The sequence below is a fragment of the Melanostigma gelatinosum genome (assembly GCF_949748355.1).
Source record: "Melanostigma gelatinosum genome assembly, chromosome: 5".
Classification (NCBI taxonomy): Eukaryota; Metazoa; Chordata; class Actinopteri; order Perciformes; family Zoarcidae; genus Melanostigma; species Melanostigma gelatinosum.
In genome coordinates this window covers 22569308-22591842 of record NC_136638.1, presented here as the reverse complement: position 1 = coordinate 22591842, position 22535 = coordinate 22569308, and the positions used below count along the sequence as shown (strand labels likewise).

Here is a 22535-nt window from a genome sequence, read left to right as displayed (position 1 = left end):
AGTGGACTCTTTTACATCAGGACAATGCAGGGTTGCTGAAAGCTAGTGGTGGAAAGCAATTACATTCACTTAAGTAGTATACTTAAGTACGGCTGTGACGGTTGGGCAGGTGGCACCTTGCATGGTAGCCTCTGCGATCACTGTATGAATGGGTGTGAATGAGTGAATGACATGGCTTTGAGTGGTGCTATACAAGTACAAGTCCATTTACCATCCATTTCCCAAGTATAATTTTGAGATACTTAATGTCATGTTACTTTATAGCTCTACATTTATCTGATGGCTGCCGTTACTTACTTTCCAGATTAAGATTTTACAAACATTTGATCACGTAATACATTATATTGCAGTAATATAAATTAAATTACAAGCCAAAGTAAGTAAAATAAGTTAAATCCAGCTTGATTAGCAACAACCTAAAAGTACTATTTCCAACTTAATGTAACCTGAAGGTTGCAGTGACAAGAACATGATACCTCACTGGCTTCCTGCCCACAAACAATAATGCAATGCACATCCAGCAGAAAACCAACAGAAAACAGAATACAAGACACTGTTTTGGTGGGCAAGTGCTTTTTACCCATCATCATCAGAGTAGCCTAAGAGAGCCTATCTTTAACACAGCCTGTTATTTGGTTCTTTATCATCGTGTAAGCCATGATCTTGATGTGAGTTTGGTTAAATGTGTTAATCTTATAAAATAGTTGCTAAAATCACTACTACTGTGGGGGATATGTCACAGATACTCTTCCTGTATTAATATTTAAGTTGAGTACAACTCAAACATTGCATCACATGTAGTCTAAATACAATTGTATGCCTGTAGGATTTAATCACATTTCCCCAGAGGACATTATATAATGTTAGAATCATGTTTGTGTTGAGGCTTCTGAATGAGAGAGCAGGCAATGAACACAGAGACTTGTGATAACAGTTTCTCCTCACACCTAAATGCACATCAGGTAGCCATCTTTGTGCTTTGATGATAAAGGTTTGCTGTATATGTGTCCGTTGGTGGGCTTTACCACTTCAGAGCAGATACTGTATGTCATCTTCTCATCTCAGGAACTAAGAGGCATGCGAGACTCTGTCTACATGTTACAGAAATAGAGCTGAAGTAACCTACTTAAATCTGTCTTTCTTCTAAATATACAAATACCACAGATTTTTACCAGATTTCACACCGATTTTTTTTTCATAAAAGAGATTAGTGGTTTACAATCGTAGCATTCGGTTACTGCAGAGAGCTTAAATATCGAGATGGGAACAAAAAGAGCATTTGAAATAGTTTCTGAAATGGTGTGTCATGTGTAGCTTCTCAAAAATAGTTAGTTTTATTCAACACTGGTCTTTTACCTTGTTTATTTCAAAGCACTGCGGTGGTCCTATTTGCATGTCAATGTCTGTGAAACAAGCAAAGCCACACACAGCGGCTGAACTGTAGGCTGTGGCTGGCCATTGCTCTGCTTTGACAGACCGCAAAGCAAGTTTACTCAGAATGTACTTGAGCATCAACAGGATATGTATCTAGGGTACAAGAAGCCTCCGTGGGATAAATATAGCAAAAACCGTTAACGTGATAGTTTTGGATTCTGCTGTCCTGGATGTGCACTCGTTTAGTCAAATCAATGTCTAGAGAGTAGCCACTCAACCGCATGCAACCAGAATTGTTTTTAAATAGTAGATTGTATTTTTTTTACAACCATAGTTGGTATTAAAAAATAAATTAAAAATGGGAAAAATGTCCTGAATTTGAGGTTAAATTAAGACTACATCCACACTAATACGTTTTTGTTTTGAAACGGGTTTTGCTTAAAATTACACAATCTCCGTCCACACTGGCGTTTCAGCATCGTTTTCCGTCCACACTAGCATGCCTGAAGATGACTATCACATATTATTAACATTATAGTACTCTTTAATAATAAAAGGTTGTCCTTGATACTTAAGATCTTCCTCTATAGTCTTCCTCTTTATACTCACAGTTTTTCATGTTATTACTGCAAGTTCAACACTAGTAATACTTGCTTTAGTACTACTGTTTTATTTGGTGAGATTAAAATACAACCTGCAAAAACAGTAAGGCTAGCAGGTGGCATTTTTACAGACAAAAAGCGGAGGGTTGAGTAAAGATCAACCTACGGGTCAAAGGAAAAGGCTTCTGAGCAGCAGCTGCCACAAAGATGTAGGTGGGACCAGCGACTGAGCAGCACTCCTCTTCTCAACAACTTAAGAAGAAGAAAACCACATCCCCCAACTACTGCAGTGGAAACACTCTGTGGTATCACTGCCTTGGTATGTGTCTGTGCCTGTGTTTGTCCGTTCCTGCAAGCTGCTATTGTCAAAAAGTTTAAAAGTGTTGGCCTCTGCTCTGAAACTAAAACGAAAAGCTTGACAAGAAACAGAATAGACCCTGTAGATTCACACCTAATTTTGACCACACAACCGCACTGCTGCTGAATTTTCCATGTGTCATAGTTTGTTTGTCACTATGTGGGTGAAAGCATCAACCAAAGAATCTCATATAAATTGCTGCATTATTTTATAGACAGTAAACACCGGGTATGAGTTTCTGTTATATCGTTGTGTCCATTCTTTCTTTTAAACATCCATCACAGAGAGACAGGAAGTCGAACAGAGAATGGATGTGATGCATCAGAAAGTATGAGCCAAACTCACACCAGCAATGTCTTCATTCATTTGCGTCATGAATTTTAGCCCACTGATTCCCCTGAACTTGTTTCTTTCCAAACTAAACACATTTATCATTTAGTTTCATTATAAATGCCATGTGTTGTGTTGGCTGCTGTTTTAGTGAGGTGAACCTACAGTAATTATTGTTGTTTGAAGTACCAAAACTACTTCAACAACAGCTGCTAAGTATTACAAATGCGACTACAACATAATAAATACATTTTAATAATGATGATTGATGTAATTGGCAGCAATCAGATCTGAAGGCCTGACAAATTGGAACCCTTATCATCTGTTAACAAATACTCTGGTGCCACCTGGTGAAACAATACACAAAATGTGTGCGTGTGTGTGTGTGTGTGTGTGTGTGTGTGTGTGTGTGTGTGTGTGTACACAATTTATGAGGACGAGGAGCTAAGTCAGTCAATCAAAAATTGGTTGATTGACTGACTTGTTTTCATGTTGTGTGGGATGTTTGTGACTGATGACAAAGGTATGTAGGATATATTGCATTTTGTTAAGACAGTTGCTTCATTCACATATTTGGATACGTATGGATACGGTTTTTTTTATGCAGAAATTAATGGCTGTTCAAGAGCTGATTCACTATAATCATTTTTCGATCAGGCCTGACAAATTGGACTGCCTTATCTTCTATTAACAAATACTCTGGTGCCACCTGGTCAAACAATACACCTTTAATTCCCTGTAGGCCTACTGAAATGTAGGCTGTACTGCTTTTCTGTAAAAACTCACATTTAATATGTGAAATTGTACATTTTTACTGTAACCTTCATGTTTTCAATCAGGGTGTCTCAGGGTGCCCCCTTGTGCCAGTGCCCCTCGTGGCCCTCTTAGGAGAGCCCTGCTTTTAACTAAACCTAACCCCTAACCCCTAACCCTACCCCTAACCCCCTAACCCTAACCCTAACCCCAACCCCAACCCCAACCCCAACCCCACCCCTACCCCTAACCCTAACCCTAGCCCTAACCCCAACCCTAACCCTAGCCCTAACCCTAACCCCAACCCTACCCCTACCCCTAACCCTAACCCTAACCCGTCAATGGTTGAACTGATTAGAGAAAGTAGGAGGAACTTTCACAAACATATTACATTAACCTCAACATTACAAAACTACAGTGTTATTGCTGCATTCAGGAAAAATAAGAATTTACAGGATCTCCTGGTAAAAGCGAAGATTAAACCCCTCTCGGATCCTAAATCCAGAGTACAGGGCCAGTATTTTAAACACCAAAACTGGTTCACTAATCGGTACACAAAAGAGGTCTTTCAGACAATGACCCGGGGCAGTCTGAAGTCAAAAAATTGTATATATCTCATTTCTTGTAAAAAGTGTGGTTTACAGTATGTGGGTGAAACAGGCAACACCATATCTATTCGTTTCATGCAACACAAACACAATATACTGAAGAGGAAAAATATGGAGACACCTTTGGTGAAACACTTTTTATTACATGAATGGAAATCTGTTTTAACGACTGTCATTGAGTGTAACCCCAGGTGGAACATCGCCCAGAGGAAAAGGGCTGAAAGGATCTGGATTGCCAGACTGGATACAAATAAATAGGATAAAAATAGGAATTGCATGTTGAATTTGTATGATTTATTCATTCCGTTTTGACTGTGCTGGCGGGCCATGAATAATGCATTTTAAGACAGAAGGCGCGGGCCGTATAAAATCTGACCTCGGGCCGTGATTGGCCCGCGGGCCGGACTTTGGACATGCCTGGTTTAAAGTAATCAAATAAAGTATAAAGGAGAAGAATACTCTTTATTCCAACAAAGACAAATGTTCTTGTTTTCTGCATGCATTTGTTCAAAGGAAACACAAGTGAGTTGTACAGCCAATGACAAAGGAACACTAATCGACTGTGAACTGGGAAACCCGCTCCAAAGAGACGCAGAAGTGAGTAGAACTGCTCAGTATCCTCCTTGAGTGGACATTTGCATGTACTGTATCACGGTAACCCTGTTCCTTTCAGGTTACCTTCTATGTCCTACTTGCAACGTCCGGCATCTCACTGAGTACAAAAGACGTCAACGTCACACTGGAACTTGAAACGTAAGTAGGTTAATCAGTTATTGATCAGGGGGCTTTAGATGACTATGAATCAACATGTTGTGTTATTCCTGTGATCCAGGGCGAGTATGCAGACTATACAACCAGTTGAGGCATTAGCCAAAGTGGTTTTTGAGCTGGAGCTCCAAGTATACGGGTAGGTACTAGATTGATGCTTTGATGTTTTTTATTAGTTGTCATTCAAATATAAATGACCCAGAGATTTTGTATTTATGCTATTTGTACGTGGAGAATGCCATTTTTTATTAAAGAGCATTTCACAATAAATTCAGACTTGAAAAGTAATTAAAATGCTTTGAATAATCCAAGAATAATAACATAATGACATTTTTTTTGTTTGACAGACTAGCCAGGCCCTCTCAAGTGTCACTTGGTGAAAGTTTGAGGGGTGAGAGCGCCATAACATCGGTGGATGAAATTGGAACTCCAGTTCAATATGAATTCAGGGTGAGCCACCATTTTTTGCTTACTGACTTTAAAATGCATTTAGTTGCTTTTTGTCCACATACTGCACAAACTTGTCAAAGGAAACTGTTCTAATATCTTAGTTGTCTACCAGATAACAAATTTGGGCAGACCACTGAAATCTTTTGCCAATGCATCACTAAACATCCACTGGCCAAAGGAGAACTCTGCAGGAAAATGGCTTCTGTACTTGACTCAGATCAGCAGTAAAGGTGTACAGTCTGTCCCCTGCTCACCTGTGGATGAGGTGAATCCACTTCAACATGTAAAGGTAATGAACACCTCCACCTTTTTCTGTTTGACTGTTCAAAAGAATACACGCAACATCTGTAATAATAAACACTTAACCAGATGTTTGTTATCAAGGGTTGGCATGACTCCTCAAGGAAAAGACGTGAAGCTGAACATGAAGCGCTCTCTACTGATGGATTCCCATTTCTTCCCAAAAGAAGGAAATACAAAACTTTGGTAAGAAATCATTATTATCATAAGTGTTATTGAAGAAAGAATAGGCTGTAGGAAACATTAGTTTTTTTCCATTGTCCCATGTTAGCCTCAGACGTGTTGTCCTCCCTTTCAGTCCTGCTCAGATGGACTGAAGTGTGTGCAGATACGTTGCCCTCTGCTGGGTTTGGACAGTGCTGCAGTGATGGTTCTGCATTCCCGCCTCTGGAACACCACTTTCACAGAGGTAAAAATGCCTTCCTCTCATGTCTGAAATGCATCATCTCTGACATATAACAGTGATGACAATGCCTCAGTTTTGTTGCTTTAAGACCTTGTTTCCAAGAATTATTCAAACTGACTTTGTGGCTCTTTATTGCCAGCCTGTCCAACAACATTAATTGTTCATTGTGCCTCTCCCACACAGGATTACAGCTCTTTGAACTACCTGGACATTGTTGTGGATGCTAATCTCAGTTTGACAAACTCTCCAGAGAATATTGGACTTAAACCGGAGAAGCTTGGGACAAAGGTAACCAAAAGTGTTTTAAATAGTTTGGTGTTGTTGGAGGAAATCGCTGCCATTTGGGCTTAAATGTTTAAATTCCCAGCATACGTATGCAGTAACTACCATCACAAACGGATGAAACACTAAAATGTATATATCCTCAGATAAAACTGACAGTGTTCCTCGAGAGAAAAGTTGAATATTTCACCAAAGTGGCCTGGTGGATAATCTTCCTGACTGTGATTGCATTGCTCCTGCTTTTGGCAGTTCTTGGCTTCTTGTTGTGGAAGGTAAGAAATATAAAATGTATCTATAATATAGTTTTTGTTTTTTGAGAACTATGGTAAACTATCTGTGGAAAATGAATTGCTAAAATAACACTGAATGTAATAAAGGTTGTTGTCTTTTCAAATTACCTGATTGTTTTATTAAGATTTTCTGATTTCTTAACGATTTAGTCTGCAAGCACAATATCACAAGGCATTGACTAAAAACAGTGACTGTTGTGTTGACCATCTTGTATTTCCTGTCCTTGTCAGCGTGGATGCATCAACTGCCTCGCTCAGAACAAGAAGCACTCACACGATGGAGATCCGAACAAAGAGACCGCTCACCTCAAAGGCTGAAAGGAAAACACAGGAGCCTCAACGGTATGAGACACATGCCATGAACACAAGCTGTTAACAGTTTGATTAATGCTCAAATACTATTTACTGCTGGTGCAGAATTACATGATTTGTTTGGACATCTTTGACGCAGAACCTTTTGTTCAAATAAAATAACACTAAAACACCAATATACTTTTCTTGAGTTATTTTTTTAATGAAGCAAAAAATATCACTCGTTTGATACCAAAAAACTGTTACAACATGAAAAAGGTTGTGCTGTACTTTCACCATAAAGGACTGTGCGAGTTGTGGGGATGGATGAGAGGTTGTGCTGAAGAACAATTTACCAATTTACCTGAAATTCAATGGAAGCATTGGCAGCTAATCTGACTGCCGTCAAAAGCACATATGATTACAATACTGTTGCTTTTGAAATACTGTGTTTTCACTTGTAATTGTGCAACATAATACTGTTTGTGGTGAAGTCTTGTATAAGGTCCCTACTTACATTGAACTTTAACTGAAAAACTCAATTAGATTTGTAGTGATTGAAAGTAGAAAGCAAATGTGTTTCCACAAAATTCAAGAATGAAACTCTTCTCTTGCTTTTTTTTGTACAGGTGCAATAGCCCGTTTGACTAGAAGTGTGCTTATGTTACAACCAAGTGAATTTCGCAATTCGACAGAAAAGTGTCCTTTTCGCAGCATCTATACATTATTTTTATGTTCTCCATCCACATCTCTGCTGTCTTTTTTTGAGATCCTATCAATTTACTTTTACCATCTTTAACTTAAATACACCTACTTACTTTCTTGGAGCTGGAGCTAGCAGCTGGTTAGCTTAGCTTAGCTTAAAAACTGTAAAAAGGGGGAGACGGCTTGTTTCGCTCGGTTTAAAGGTAACCAAGCGCCTCTAAAGTTTAGGAATTAACACTTATCTGGTTTAATTTGAGCAAAATATTATTTACAAAAAAGTAAATTGTCCATTTTACATAGCAGTAACTAAGACCAGTAACTTCCTGGAGTATCGGCTGGCTACTTGGCAACTTCTCTCAGCCAAGAAATAGTCCCATAACCCTTTTTACACTTTTATTTTAAAGATTATACAAACGTGACACAAAGTGTTCATTTGTGATCTTGGTGCTGGTAAGCAAAAAGAAAGAAACAGGCTAGCTGTTTCCCCGTTTCCAGTCTTTATGCTAAGCTAACCGTTTGCTGGCTACAGCTTTACTTTAGACATGAATGGCAAATAAGCACATTTCCCAAAATGATAGAACGAATTATTTTAGTTCACTCTCCTCCTCTCAGTCTACGGATGACCACTCATCACAAGTTTTGTTTTTTCCTTCTTGAATATTTTTTGCTTTTTATCTTCATTGAAACACATCCAGTATGAAAATTAAGAGCCATCGTCTCTCAGTTCTTGACAAAATTTGTCTTTCGTCAACATTCAATCTAATTTTGATTCATGAGCTCTCTCACTGTTTTCTTCATCTTTTGTTGCTTTTAGGAAAATAAGTAGAAAAGCCCCGAACTAAAAAACATCCCAACATCTTCTCAACATGACATCAGAACCTTGAAACCAAAACATACAACAAACAATTTAAAACCATCATACAAACACACATTCACACAGACTGCTCTAACTATCTCTGGTTAAGACTGAAAACACAAGTCTTTTGCCCCAATATTGTCCGATAATTAAGAGTTTTGTTGTGATTGGTTCAATAACAATATTTTTAAATGATTGGTTTCCAAAAAGTATGAATAAACACAACTTGATGTTTCCTTTTTTTAACCAGAGAAAGTTAAAGACAAATAGTTATTTTAAAACATATAATAACTGAACCCTTGCCTTAAAAATAAGAACAATTAAGTATTTTACAAATAAATAAAAAACAATCAATATATTACATTAATTAACCCCTTGTCTACACAAGTAACAGCAATGTAGGTACATTCAAAAAAGCCCCTTGTTTGGTTTCAAGAATCACACTAATTACGTTTTTTAATCTCCAAGCAAAAATACGAAGGTTTAATTAAGCGAGTAAATTAAATCTGATCACTTCCACAAGATGAAAAATGAAACTCCGCCCGACTGAAATCAAGATCAGTTTAATTAATTAACTTAATTTCACGAGACTGGCAGCAAACAAACTCACTCGGATCAACTCAGCTGCTCACTGAAACTAAACGGTTATTATCTGGCACGAATAACCGCCACCTCACAGAGCACCAAACCAAAGACCATGAGCTTCATCAGCCAAACATCCTGCCAATTCATTTGCTGTTCTACTTTTTGTTTCTCCTTCACCCCCCGCCAAAGACGATGCCCCAGCACTGTACACCATTCAGCATCAAGACTCCAATATGTCAAACAAATGGCACTGAAAAAATGGCGGTATCAAGTATTATTGTAGCCTGGTAATACCTCTTTTGTGGCTTGGGCAGGAGGAAAAATATTCACGTTATAGCCTTTTTATTTTGTGCTGTAAACTGATTTTTAATTATTGCTAATTTGGCCTGGTTTTGTCTTTTGTCTGCTGGTGTAACCAAATGGAATGACTTTTTATTTCTCTTCATAGTGCGCTTGAGACTCAGAAAACCTCATCCACCTCCAGGCTGTAATAACCAGCTATCTCCACATGGGGGCAACAGTGACTATGAAAGGCAATGACAACAAAGGAAACAGGGAGAAAGAGAGCTGGCTGGTTGCAGATCTGTCCCGGCCGTGACCGTTGTTTCTGGTCCACTTGGACCCGTTTCTTTCTCGGACTCGAGGCGGCTTTGCAGGGTCGGAAGCGGGGTTGCGAGGGGGTTTGCTGTTGGGCGGGGAATAAGGCCCATAACCGGGCCAATCATCATTGTACCTTTCACCCTGATCTCCACCTCCTGAGCCACTGCCCTCCTCACCTGGAACAAGAAAAAAAGAGAATTATGACTGATGCGTTGAACGGAAATAAAACATTTCATAAAAATAGAGTGAATAACTCATTTAAATGCTAAATGTAATACTCCTCTTGGGATCTACAAAAGTGTATATACTGACTGTCCATGAAGTCCATGTCCTGTCCACTCTGAGCGTGTCTCAGTTTGTTGGTCACCACCCTCAGCTCCATGATCAGCTGTCTGGTCCTCACATCCGGCCTGGAAATGTCGACATCTACCTCGGGGTTGTTGATCTGGCTGACCAGCCCGTCGCCCATAACATCCGGGAGGTACCTGTACACACAGAGGCATTCATGTACAAAAACATCATGGATGCAAGCATAGATCTTTTCAAATCAGTGCTAGGCAACTTCCCACAGTGTGGCTTCTAACAGCAGCAGGGAGGTTTAACTCAAACAAAATGTATGAGCATCAACATTGTGTAGTTTTACAATCATTTGCTATATTCACCAGCAACTCTGTCTCTCTTTTAAGTAGGGTCATTTTTCCATTAACTTCTATACAATATGACTTATTTTTGCAACCAGAGGAGTCGCCCCTTGCTGACTGTTAGAAAGAATGCAAGTGTAAGGCACTTGTGCATTGGCTGCATAGGTTGTTGTCGCAGTAGGGCCCATACTTTCTTGTAATACCACTTCTTCCTCGAGAGGCGATAGCGCGTCACTTTAGTGGCAACTCTGCCCTCAGTCCAGAGAACAAAGAAGTAGAGTTGCAACGTCTTGTTTTTAAAAATGTGCATAAAACGAGATTGGAAGCATTTCTATTGCGTCTCAACATGGCGACGCCTGATCCGGCGGCTCATAGCTAATGGTGTTAGCTATTAGCAGTACAAACTACCTGGTTCTACAGCATGTCAAAATCATCCATGACAGCCTGGACTCTCACCAGTTTTCATTCAAAGCCAACAGATCACAGAGGATGCCGTCTCCCCTCAGCACTCGCACATCTTGAAAATAACAACACCTACATCAGAATGTTGTTTGATTTCAGCTCAGCCTTCAACACAAGCTCCCCCTTCAAACTGATCACTCTGTCTAATGGTTATTAGACACACAAACCGACCCCAGGCAGTCCAGACATGCAACCACACCTCCTCCACTATGGTGTTGAACACCGGAGCCCCCCAGGGCTGTGTGCTCAGCCCCCTCCTGTTCACGGCTGCTACCCCAAACGTGAAGAGAACTCTGTTGTGAAGTTTGCAGATGACACTACCTTCATCGGCCAGATTACATTCAACGATCAGACTTCATACCAAGAGGAAATAAACAACCTTGCAGAGAGGTGATCAGAGAACAACTTACTGCTCAACGTCAGTAAAACCAAGGAGCTGATTGTTAATTTTAGAAAGGGTAAAGACACACACTATTCTACTATTCTACATCAATAGAGCTGAGGTGTAACAAGTTACCAGTTTTAACTTTCTGGGAATCGGAATCACAAACAACCTGATATGGTCATCGCACATCTCCAAACTAATGAAGAAAGCTCATAAACGGCTGTATTTCTTAAGGAAACGTCAGGCAAAATTCCTGTGCATGGTTCTTAACTTTTACAGAGGAGCAGTGGAAAGCATCCTGACTGCAAACATTACTAACTGGCATGGGGCGTGCACAATTAAACCGCCCAGAACTTCATTGGTAGCCTGCGAAAAGCTCGAAGTATTTTAAAAGATAAAACTCGCCACAGCCTGTTCACCCTGCTGCCATCTGGCAATAGATACAGAAGTATCAACCGCCGTATCACCAGACTTCAGAGCAGCTTTTTCTTCTGGCTGTGAGACTCCTAAAACTCATCCTCCACATATAATAACATTTCATTTTAATGAGCATTTTTTTGTTTTGTTTGTTTTTCTTATGTAGCAAAATGGGACAACAAACTGCATTTCGATGTGCAACCCTATTGTACAATGACAATAAATGAACCTTGTAGACTTGTGACCTGTGGGGGAACCAGAGGGTGGATGCTACGCATCCGTGACAACGCAGTCGGTCTGGGCGGCATTATCAGCTTTGACCGCTGTATGAAAACAGTGCAAAGCAGCGGCTGTGAGTTAGCCACTAAACGTTTGTTTTTTAATTAGAAACACTGTGGCCCAGAAATTGTAATATATCTATTATATACTAATATATCTACATTTTTACTATATCAACAGAACAGGCACCATACAACTACATATTGGAATGCCCCAAATACATTTACCAATGTTATATCATAAAAACAACTGCTAATAATGAATTAATAAGACACTTCATTAATTCAACTATCCCACTTTAGCATTGAATAATTGCAATGTGCATGACATGTATCATTTTGGCCAAGATAAGTACAGTAGTCCAACACTATATACCAACACATATTATAGGATGCAGTCACACTTTGTGATTAAAGCTGCTAAGGTGGGTTCACTTTTACATAAAACTGCTGCATAATGCAGCTGAAACATCATAGACAAAAAAAATGTCTCTATATCAGTCCAGATATATGGTGTTGGGCTTTCTCTTGTGTGCATAAAAGAAGGCAGACCCACGCAGAGAGCATATGGGTGACTGGTAGTGGCAAAACTAAATAAACTCAGTTCCATCTGTTCCATCCTTCCACCTCTGCACCGTCACTCAGTTGCCCTCCACCTCTACCCAACACCACCATCCCCTCTGATCCCTCTCACCTCCCCCGGGTCTGCCCGTTCCAGCAGCGGTCCTCATTAGTGACGTCGGAGGCCATCTTCTCATCGTTGCAGATGGTGTGTGGGAGGGACACCCAGAAGCCTCGCATGGGCCGCAGTCGCTCCTTTAGCTCGGTAACCTGCGCGGAGGCGGAAAGAAATCGGTTATGACTCAGACCTGCTTTTAAAGTATCCTTGTTTGGTATGGCTGGCTGGAGGAAGCATATTGAAGCTTCAGCGCTGACGTTGGCCACGGTCAAAAACTGACATGACCCTTCTTCTGGGTCAGTTCTTAAACCACGTGTCTTTTATGTACAGGTAAAAATAAAAATAGATATGAATGCCTACCATCCACCTTCTCCCTCCTCTGCTCTTGGTGTCAATTCATTTATTTTCTTGGTCTTCTATCTTTCAATACCACTCTGTGGTCACAGGAGTCCTGTCTGGGTTCTGACTGCTGCACTTTGTATTATTAGTTTCCTGTCCAAGCCTAGACTTATTACTGTTGCTCATCCTCTATTTGCTTTTTGTATAGAGATGTCTATGTCTGAATCCTGACTCATGCACAGTGCAAACATTTGACATTCTTTATTGGTTTCAAAATATATACATCAAAATCACACTCAACCCAAGAATAAAAACAACATTTTTGAGTACTCAAAGCTTAACATCAGTTGTTTTCATACAAACAATGGGGCAAATTGTGTGTAATGTAGAAAGAGTTGCTCCAAGAGATGAACCCTTTACTACAGCTTTATGGAGAGTTTTACCATATTCCAGCTCATCGTTTTGTTTTTTCTATTTCCCAACTTAAATGTTTTGGTTCACTCGCACAACTCTTGTATTTAACTTCTTGAACAATTCCAAAATATGAATGGATGTGTAGCTACGTCACCCCGTTTACACAGGCTATGTTTCTTCTTTACCAGTCGGTCCAGGTTGGTGCCTGCAGCAGTGGTGGGTTTCTCCTCTGGGCTGTAGGTGCGGAAAGGCCTCCTGTTGCCCCCTGACTCTTTGGGTGAACGTTTGGACCGTCCTGGTGCTGGCCTGGGGCTTCCACAACCCTGGAACACCTGAGGTAAACAACAACAAAGCCAAACTAGTGTAAATAGCTGTGCAACGATAGTTTCTATAATTTCAATATACCATAACTTTCATGACCGCTTTTCCACTACTATGTGATACTTGCAGGACATGTCCACCCCTGAATATTCTTGCACAGATATTCTTTCATCTCCAGGACACAGTTTGTGATAAAATGTTGAACTTAACTTCATTATTACACTCACTGTACTTTAAACTTCCAATTCATTCCCCGACCCCCTTTCTTTCTTCATTTCCTGTCATGGCTTTACAGTCAAAATCTCTAAGAAAGTTAAAAACAGAATACATATTACCATTTCTCTTAATGGCCTTTAGCAACACCCCAATAACGGGTCTTCAAAGAAGTCGCTCTTTTTGTGGGTGAAAGCATTTTAAGTGTGCTCTCTCTTGACACCACCAAACAGCAAAAACAGCCCAAAAATGCAATGTTCTGGGCTGTTTTTAACTGACCTGAATGTTAGTGCTGGCAAATCCTAACCGTGCAAAAAAAAGCAGCTTCTAAGTATGCACAAGTGTTGTACCTGAACTGGAAACTTGCAATATAACATTGTGCTCCATAACCTCCACAATCACACAGTTAGTGAAAGGCAGCAAACACACAAAGCTGAGCTGAAAAGGAAAGAGCTCCCTGTTCCTTAAAGGGCTGCCACCACATACCAGGAGCTTTCCTGTTTCTAACGAGATGTGGGTGTCTAGCTGCTGGGGCGTCTGCCATGTTTTAATCATACTGTGAGGCTGTCATGCTCTCTGTGTATAATTCTTGTCATTTTCTTGCTTTGCATGCTGTCTCATTACGATTATAATTAAACAACAATCAGGATTATAGTTTTGACTTGTAAGAGGATTTTTTTAAAGACGGTAGATGATCTTTGTACACTCACAAAAGGTACAATAAGTCCTAAAAGAATAGCTAGTCTGCAAAATCCTATGGAAAAAAATAAAGATGCATCAATGTCCATTTTATTTCCCCAGCATCTGATTGTGCCATCTTCCTTGCCTTAGTGGAGATGCTGACGCTGTTTTCCTGCATGTGCATGATGGCCTCTGACACTTTCACAGAGATGGAGTCGGCTGCAAGCTCCATGTTGAACGGCCCCTCCAACTTCTCTGAAACCTGGTACAGAGCATCTGAAACAGGACAGAGGGAAATACAGAAGGGTGATAACGTTTGCGATGACTACACTCTTCCAAGTTCTCATTGTCTGGTGGTGCATGCAGAGAAAGAACTGTTGGTGACAATGGTTTCCTGTGACTGGAATCTCTCACTGGCTAAGCAGCTAAAAAGATTTGATTGACATCTGTGTATGAGCTTACAGAACTGGAAGATTAGAAAGCAAGCGAACATCACATGAAGAAAAGACATGAGGGTAAAATGGGTTTGGATGTAGTACACATGGATTGAGCGATGAAAGGTAAGAGGAAGCACTGCACATGAAAAGGAAAAAAAAGAAGGAACATATGGGTTTGATGAAAGGGGAAAGGAAACATAGGAAGACAGATCAATTGTGAAGGAGCAGAGAAGCATGAATGATTAATGAAGGAGGAATTATTTAGGGGGAAAAGGAAGTGAAAGGAAAATGAGGGCAATACAATTACTGTACTTTTAGGTATGCTCAATTTAATAATGATAATATTCAAAAAGGCTGTTGAATGTCATTTGGACCATGAGATTTTTTTCTTAGGATCTATAAACCAAAGGCGTCTTTGGCTCTTTGTAATACGAGTGTGTCAATGTGTCGTGCACCTGACCCTAAACCCACTTAACCAACAACAGCATACTTGGACGTATGGTTCACCTATACTCTCACCCACCAATGAAATTGTTCCATTCTGTGTCCAGGTCGCCCTGATTGGCTAAGCAGCCTTTCATCACGTTAAGGCACAGGGAGTGGCAGGGCCGCAGGGAGGGCATGCCACGACACAGTGGGCAGTACCACTGACGCATCAGGCCACGCACACACTCTGAATCTGCAGTCAACTGAAACACAAAGCAGTGGGTCGAAGAGGTAGGTCAAGAAGAATAGCACTATTAAAGGGTTCGTCATACTCAGAGCATTCATATTTCAGCAAACAACTATAGTTGCAAATGCAATGTAAAGATATAGACCATTTCACAGTTGAACACATAAACATCCCAAATGATTTCCTGTTGCACTGTATGTGAATGACATGAACTTGCAGGAAGTAAACATGGACCCAAGCTGTTGCAGAGCAATGCAATTCCGTTGAAATGGTCTACAGTGGAGTAATGGCGTCCTGAGAAGAGAATGAAGTCGCTCTCCCTCTGTGTGTGTGTGTGTGTTTTAAGCTTCTCTGCTTTATTTACGTAGCCGGGGCAGATGCACGTGTCTGGAGGCAATCCCTCTGCTCTGAATATCATATTGAGAACCTGTAACTTTAAACGACTACAGTGTTGTAGTGCTCTGACCTTTTAAAGCGCGAAAAACAAGCACTTTCTTAGTTTATTAAACCGATCCTGTGATTGGTTGATACTAATAGGGACAAGACTGAAAGATGTAGAGCTAAAATGATTTGTTGATTTATTAATAAACAAAATATTTATCAACAACCATTTTGAAAATCAAACAATACATATTTTTTAACCAAAAATGCCAAATATTTCATGACTCCAACTTCTCAAATGTGAGGATTTGATGCTTTTCTTTGTCATATATGATAGTTGGATTGTTGGTCAGATACAACAAGCAGTCTGAACATATCACCGTGGGCATTTTTTTTTTAAATGTACAGTCTTCTATTAACCACCTTTATAACTTTTACCCAATAAGGTGAATCTACAGTCTTTTATGTTGCATGATTGTGAAGCTCACTCCAACTTTGTTTTGAGTTGTGACATAGAAATAATGATACATATCATTATAAAGGCCCTCACCTTTAGATTTAGGCTATAAAGCATTCTATTCTATACATTCAAATCTTGCCGATGCAGTTTTAAAAGAGGAATAGACAACAGTTAAGGGACAACTCACCTTTGTTGCTTTGTTAACAATATCCCGACCAGTAGCCAAGCCCTGAGATAGAGCTCTGGCTGCAATGAAAGCCCTCGACACCTGAATTTAAACGGGAAGAGAGCACAACAATGTTAGTCAATTGATCATAATCAATCATAACTGTAAATGATGTTGCATCAAAGGCATCTTAGCGTCTTTCATCACAAGACACATACTTGTACACGCAGTCTGCGGGGCACTTCCCCAAAGGGCTGCAGTTGTTCGGCGTGTTTGCTGACACACTCCAGGTAGTCCTCACTAAACTGATACTGGGGGTTAACCAGGGAGAAGACTCGCTCCACCAATCTGGACCAGAAGTCTGAGAGAACCTCTGACAGACTGACACTGCCCCCTGTGGACACAAGAGCAACTGTCAGCATACAGTATCTGTAATCTGTCAAAAACGGTGTTCCTGTTGGGATTTATGAAAGAAAGAGAGCATGGTACTAGAACCATATCCTTATACAGCGTGCTCCTATGATGCTCATTGGTCCATGTTACTAATATTATTATGTTAAAGGTAGTTCACCCCAAGTGCCATATGTCACCTGATGCTCGTAAACCCAGCAAACACTGTGAGTTAGTCCCTAGTACTTCAGCATGCAGCGCCTCCTGCTTGACCGCTGTTCATACATATTTAAATGAGTATTGTTGGAGGGAGCCTGAGATCCCAATTAATCAATTGGTACACAGGATACTGTAATCAAATGGTCTATTAAACACAACCGTAGCACAATATGTTATGTTCACTATTCTTTTCACGTCTTCCTTTAAATCCATGTCAGTCTCTTTGTGCATTAATCAATTGGCAGACAGATTATGAGAATGCAACTCTCCAATCTGTAGTCTACAATACAGCCTCAAATTAGCCATACATGTTGTTTGGCAGACAAAGACAGGTTCACTAAGCAGCAACAGCCTGCAATGCCAAAATAGAGCGATCCGGAACAGAAATAGAAACAGTCATCCGTGGGATTCCAATTCTCTGCATTTTAATTCTCCTCAAAAGACAATACTGCCTCTTTTCTGCTGCCCAGAGCGGCTGTGGATTTACTACAACAGGGATGTGGACTGATAAGACGACACTAGACTCCCACTGCAACAAGAATCATCGCAGCTCCTTTACCATACTTACCAACTTTAACCAGACCAACCAAACATCGTGTTCTTAAACACGCATGTGCAATGATTCATTCCTCGTGGAGGTGATGGAGGCCCATATTGTCGCCTGAAATTTGGTTGTTGCCAAATCAGATGCTGATCTTTTGGCGAACAAAATCGTCCAGTAATTTAGGTTTAGATTACTTTTTTGAAAGTTGAGAGTAAAGATGGACAGGAAACATGGGATGAGAGAAGAAAGGGGGCATGCAAATAAGGTAATCAGGTGTCAGTAAGGTACTGGTAGCGCTTTACAAGGACCATTAGACTATCTGAATACATAACATTAAAGTGGGATGAATGAAGTGATGAAACTAACCAGAATAATATCTGCGCAGCTCGACAAACAGCTCCTGGAAGACGTGTGCATTCTGGGTGAAGAGACGGCCGTAGGTCTTGGTAAACATCTGGTTCATAGACTTCTCTGACAAGTCTATAAGCTCTCTGAAGAACTCTGCAGACACACAGACAGGAAATGCAGAGATTAGATATGAATTTGTCACCCATTTTATTCTCTTGTAGTATCTTAGATAGGTTTCTGTACGTAGGCGCTCAGACACCCCCTCCGCTCCAACATTAACAGCTCATAGGGACAGTTACATCAGAACCTGCATGCTGGTAAATCAGTGTAACAACGTGGACTCTATTTAGGAATCATATGCAGCCTCCCACTCCTTCAGGATCTTTAAATGATTCATCATGCACATTATGTAAAAGGTGAGGAGGGGGGGGGGGGGGGGGGAAGGTGATAGCAGTCCACACCAGCTGGGAGGAGAAAGTGTTAATTCAGCTCTCTGCTATTGATGCTGCAAATCTGCAGCCATACATACAGAATTTGAGACAACGTGGGCTGAATTCTCTGGAATGCAGTCACTGAAGCTGTCTGGGTAAGTTTCCCCACAGTGACCATTTGTTGAAAGGGACATTCCACCGATTTTATACATGAAGTTCAGTTTACTGGCCGTGGTAAGTCCGTGATTGTAAAATGTCGTGTGTCCCTCAAAGGTCTGACAAAATCACTCTGAGGATGTCATAGTGATGCCATTAGGTCACCTCAGCTATGCTTGGTGACTGCAGGTTTATAGCATAAAGTCTGAGTTGCAAACTGGAGGTGTGCAGTTTTAAAAAGAGTTACATTTGTGACGCTATCGAGTTGTTTCATGGCAAAAGGAACTCCAGTGTTTCTGGAGTTTAACCAAAACTAGGGACTAAATGTCAGGATATCTCGACCTCTGCGGCCACAATTGTGACCATTATTTCTATTATCTGTCTCTTGTGAGTCCCCCAATTTTATGAAGGTGCAATACAAAACTTGTTGGAGTACTTCTTGAAATTCAGCCGTTTTTGTGGGTTGATTAAACATAAATAAGAAGCATGTTAGGATCTCTGCAATATGCATGCATTGCAGTGTTTTTAGCTTCCAAAGTCAATTTTGAGACTCAGATATCCCACCATCTGAGAGGAACTGTGCAGTCGGAGATCATAAATACGTTTTTAAACAGCTGTCACTCATCGCCACGAACTCGGTAGATAAGGAGGGTGAGACAAGGAGAGGCCGTGTCCCTTTTTTCCCCCCTTTAAATGGACCCATTGTGGCTTCAAGAAGAAGGATTTTTTTTTCAATCAATTTCAACCCATTAAACATAATCATAATAATGCACCCGTCTCTCACCATCAAACCTGCGGTGTCTCTGCGTGAAGGTAGTCAAAAGGAACTGGCTGTTCTCCTCGACGGCTTTGAGGAAGTCTCTCTCGCTCTGGAGGGCCAGCGTCTCCTCCATCTGACTGGAGCAGCAGGTGTAGTCCTGAGGACAGAGCCGCAGGTGCTCACCTGGAGGACAAAGTCAAACCAGGCCAGAGGAGAAAGAGGATAGGATCGATCATGCGGGTTTTAGTAACTTCTTTGGAGAAATCATTATTTTGGTTTCATCATAACATCATGTATAATTCTGTTTTTGTGGCTAAAAGGTGCTATACAGTTGTTATTAATACCTAAACCAAAACCAAGGCTTGTTCTCAATAACATCAGTAGGTCTTTTATCAGGTAAAAGCAGATGTTTTTAGTGAGAAAGTCCATTACTCCACTTATCAGTCTGTTCAGTTACTGTGGGGAAATCTTATCAAAGATAAGGGTGTGATAGGAAATTGTAATTTCCCGACATGAATTATTCAACTTCAATCTGTCTTTCTTTGTCAGCTCAGGTTGGGTCTTTGATATGTCAGAGGTAATGATATGCAAACGACAACCAGGGGAGGAAGAAAAAACACGGCACTGTGAATGGGGAAAAGGTTTGAATTCTTTGTTTCTATGATTTTACTTCGAGCATGAATATTGCTGCTGTTAATACAGTCGAAACTCTCCCAACTCCACCCTCGCTGATGTTCCCCTCTGCCTCTTTTGTTCTCTCTGTGTCTCACTATTAGCCCTCTCTCATCCCTCTATTTCCATTTCTAAACTGCCTCTCTTCATCCTTCACTCTCCCGGCCATCTGCTCCCCTGGCCCACGGGACAGTGAGCCAAGACTCAGGCAGTGATAGCCCAACGCACACACACACGCACACACACACGCACACACACACGATCAATCAATCAATATTGCAGTTGTCTCAGTGACTCACACACAGAGCTAAATTGCCACAAAATAAATCCTCACACTTGAGATCTGCAATTTCACAAACATAAATTTCACTCCTAAATTGTGGGTAACACACTTACACACAGTTATTCTCTTGCTGATTTAAATGCAAAGCTGAACCTCCAAGAAGTACACTCTTCAGACACTCAAGTGCTCCAACATTTGCTCCCAGACTTGGTCAGACATCCACATTTAAACAAATGTCCACCTACTGACCCCTCTCCCCTTCTCTCTCTTCTCTCACACCAAAACTTCAAATTATCCAAAATCCAACAGTTTGTAATCCATGTGATGTTTTCATTAAACAGATAAGATTATCAACAGTGAACAGAGCCTATGGGTATATGCGGGGATTTAACAGTGGGCCAGTAGGCAAAGACTAATTAGGGGCGAGGTTCTTTGTTGCTCCGGTGTTGGCAATTTGCTCATCCCCTTAATCATCCTATTTAAACTGCACAGAGGGGAGGAGGGGGCGGGTGTAATTTGTTTTAAACCACCCTGTATAATTTCTCTTGAGGAAAACTCAACATGATATTCCTGCATTGTGTCTCTGGTGGATATTAGTGAGTTTTGTGCTATCTTGTACTTTTAGGTATGACTTTTCTATCGTCACTTGTAGTGTGTTTGTCATGTAAAGGTGTTTATAACAGGCGATTATGTTGCCATAATAAATAATGTGTGGTGGTAAGCAGCGAGTTTATAGTGACCTTAATGTGCATAATGGTATGTTATTACTGTTGAGACAAACTAGAGCATGCTGACCCACATACATTTCTGCTGAGACATCTATCTTAAATTATAGTATAAACTTGAATTGGGCACATGCTTCCTACCAGATGAAGATGGGACTCTTCTACGTGAGTCCCCCAAAAAATGTCTTAGTTGTGTTATTAATTTATATCCACCCGGAGGCTATATTTGCAGCGTCTTACCGGAGATTTGAGTCAGCGGAGCGGTGCCAGTGCTGTACCCCTTCTCTGCGTACACCTGCCGGGTGTCGGCGCAGCTCCTCCCCGCAGCAGCCACGGGGCTCCGGGTCCCCGACAGTGCACAGACCGCACAGAGCAGCACCAGCAGCGGGTACCTGCAGAAAGATAGCCGGGTAGCCATCCTCACCTCGGGACTCAGAGAAAAAGCCGGAGAGAGGGCGGGTTTATATAAAACCAGAAGGGTGCGTGCAGCTCCTTTATCAATTAATGAATGGCCGGTTTAGATGCACCCAAAAGTAAAAAATAATATCCCTCGTTTAAAAGACTCATAGTTTTCCCCAATAAGTGAACAGATAAATCCGAGCTGGTTTTTATATCACAAATATGTATCCATCCATCGTGTCCAGTTAATGTGTCCTTCCTGGGAGATCCGCTGTTGTGCGTAAATGTAATATGAATGTGAGTGGGGCACTCCCGTCCCTCAGCATCGTCCAACACACTGAGTCAAGCTCACAGGAGTTGGCAGCATACTACCGGAAACGTGACTGTTTTCAAAATAAAAGCAAAGGCAAGGTTTTTGTGTGTGTAAAATAGACATAACAAAAACCAATGTAAAAACAGAGTAAAATAAAATGGCAGCCATACATTTGGTTAAATTGAATGAAAATGAAATATACAAGATAATAAACATTGTTATGCTCTAACGAGCAGCCCAAAACTACAGCGTTTAAAGCCTCTTGGAATGTTTTATTTATTGTTAATTTCATTATATTTGTATATTGGATGATTAAACCATGAAAAGATATTGCAACAAATTTGATCAGGTGTGATACAGGGAGTTGGACATGGGCCTAAAGGGTGAGCTGTTTTTCAAGGGCCCAAAAATTGCAGCACCAGTTATGTTGGATAACCTGTGTTGACCTATTCCCAATAATTGCAAGCATATATGTTTTGCTTTGCTTATTGCCTCAGTGGGACGTCTTACGTCACAAGTGCCCTAAAACATTTAAACCTTTTTTCATTTACGTTTCAGAAGATGTGTCACTTTTTAAATGTCTCTCACATGAAACAGGTACTTTTGTAATTACAAGCTGACAGACTAATTGGAGTAATATAATTAGAATGTTGGCTGTTTAAATGGCTGCATTTAAACGTGTTCTGCTACAAACCGACTTGGACACTGATGCTGTTTACTGTCACTGTTGAGCACAATATACAGTCGAAGCACTTTTTCCAGGCCAAATATGATCCTACAAAAAACACGG

General features: G+C 40.7%; 2 protein-coding genes across 2 annotated transcripts; one reads left to right on the top strand and one right to left on the bottom strand.

Moving 5' to 3' along the window:
* Positions 1-3178: 3178 nt before the first annotated feature.
* LOC306777909 (integrin alpha-6-like) lies at positions 3179-6839 on the top strand (the record flags this gene model as incomplete). The annotated part of the gene is made up of 11 exons (XM_079269215.1): positions 3179-3187; positions 4539-4622; positions 4699-4778; positions 4858-4932; positions 5141-5243; positions 5356-5532; positions 5628-5729; positions 5842-5952; positions 6133-6237; positions 6378-6503; positions 6753-6839. 11 exons carry the CDS (start codon positions 3179-3181, stop codon positions 6837-6839), a joined length of 1059 nt encoding a protein of 352 aa, XP_079125341.1.
* Positions 6840-9225: 2386 nt separating this feature from the next.
* gpc2 (glypican 2) lies at positions 9226-21451 on the bottom strand (the record flags this gene model as incomplete). Its single annotated transcript, XM_079268370.1, has 11 exons — positions 9226-9734; positions 9871-10043; positions 12436-12572; positions 13359-13505; positions 14534-14664; positions 15349-15514; positions 16527-16607; positions 16724-16899; positions 18025-18159; positions 19378-19536; positions 21274-21451. 11 exons carry the CDS (start codon positions 21449-21451, stop codon positions 9457-9459), a joined length of 1761 nt encoding a protein of 586 aa, XP_079124496.1. The 3' UTR covers positions 9226-9456.
* Positions 21452-22535: the final 1084 nt, after the last annotated feature.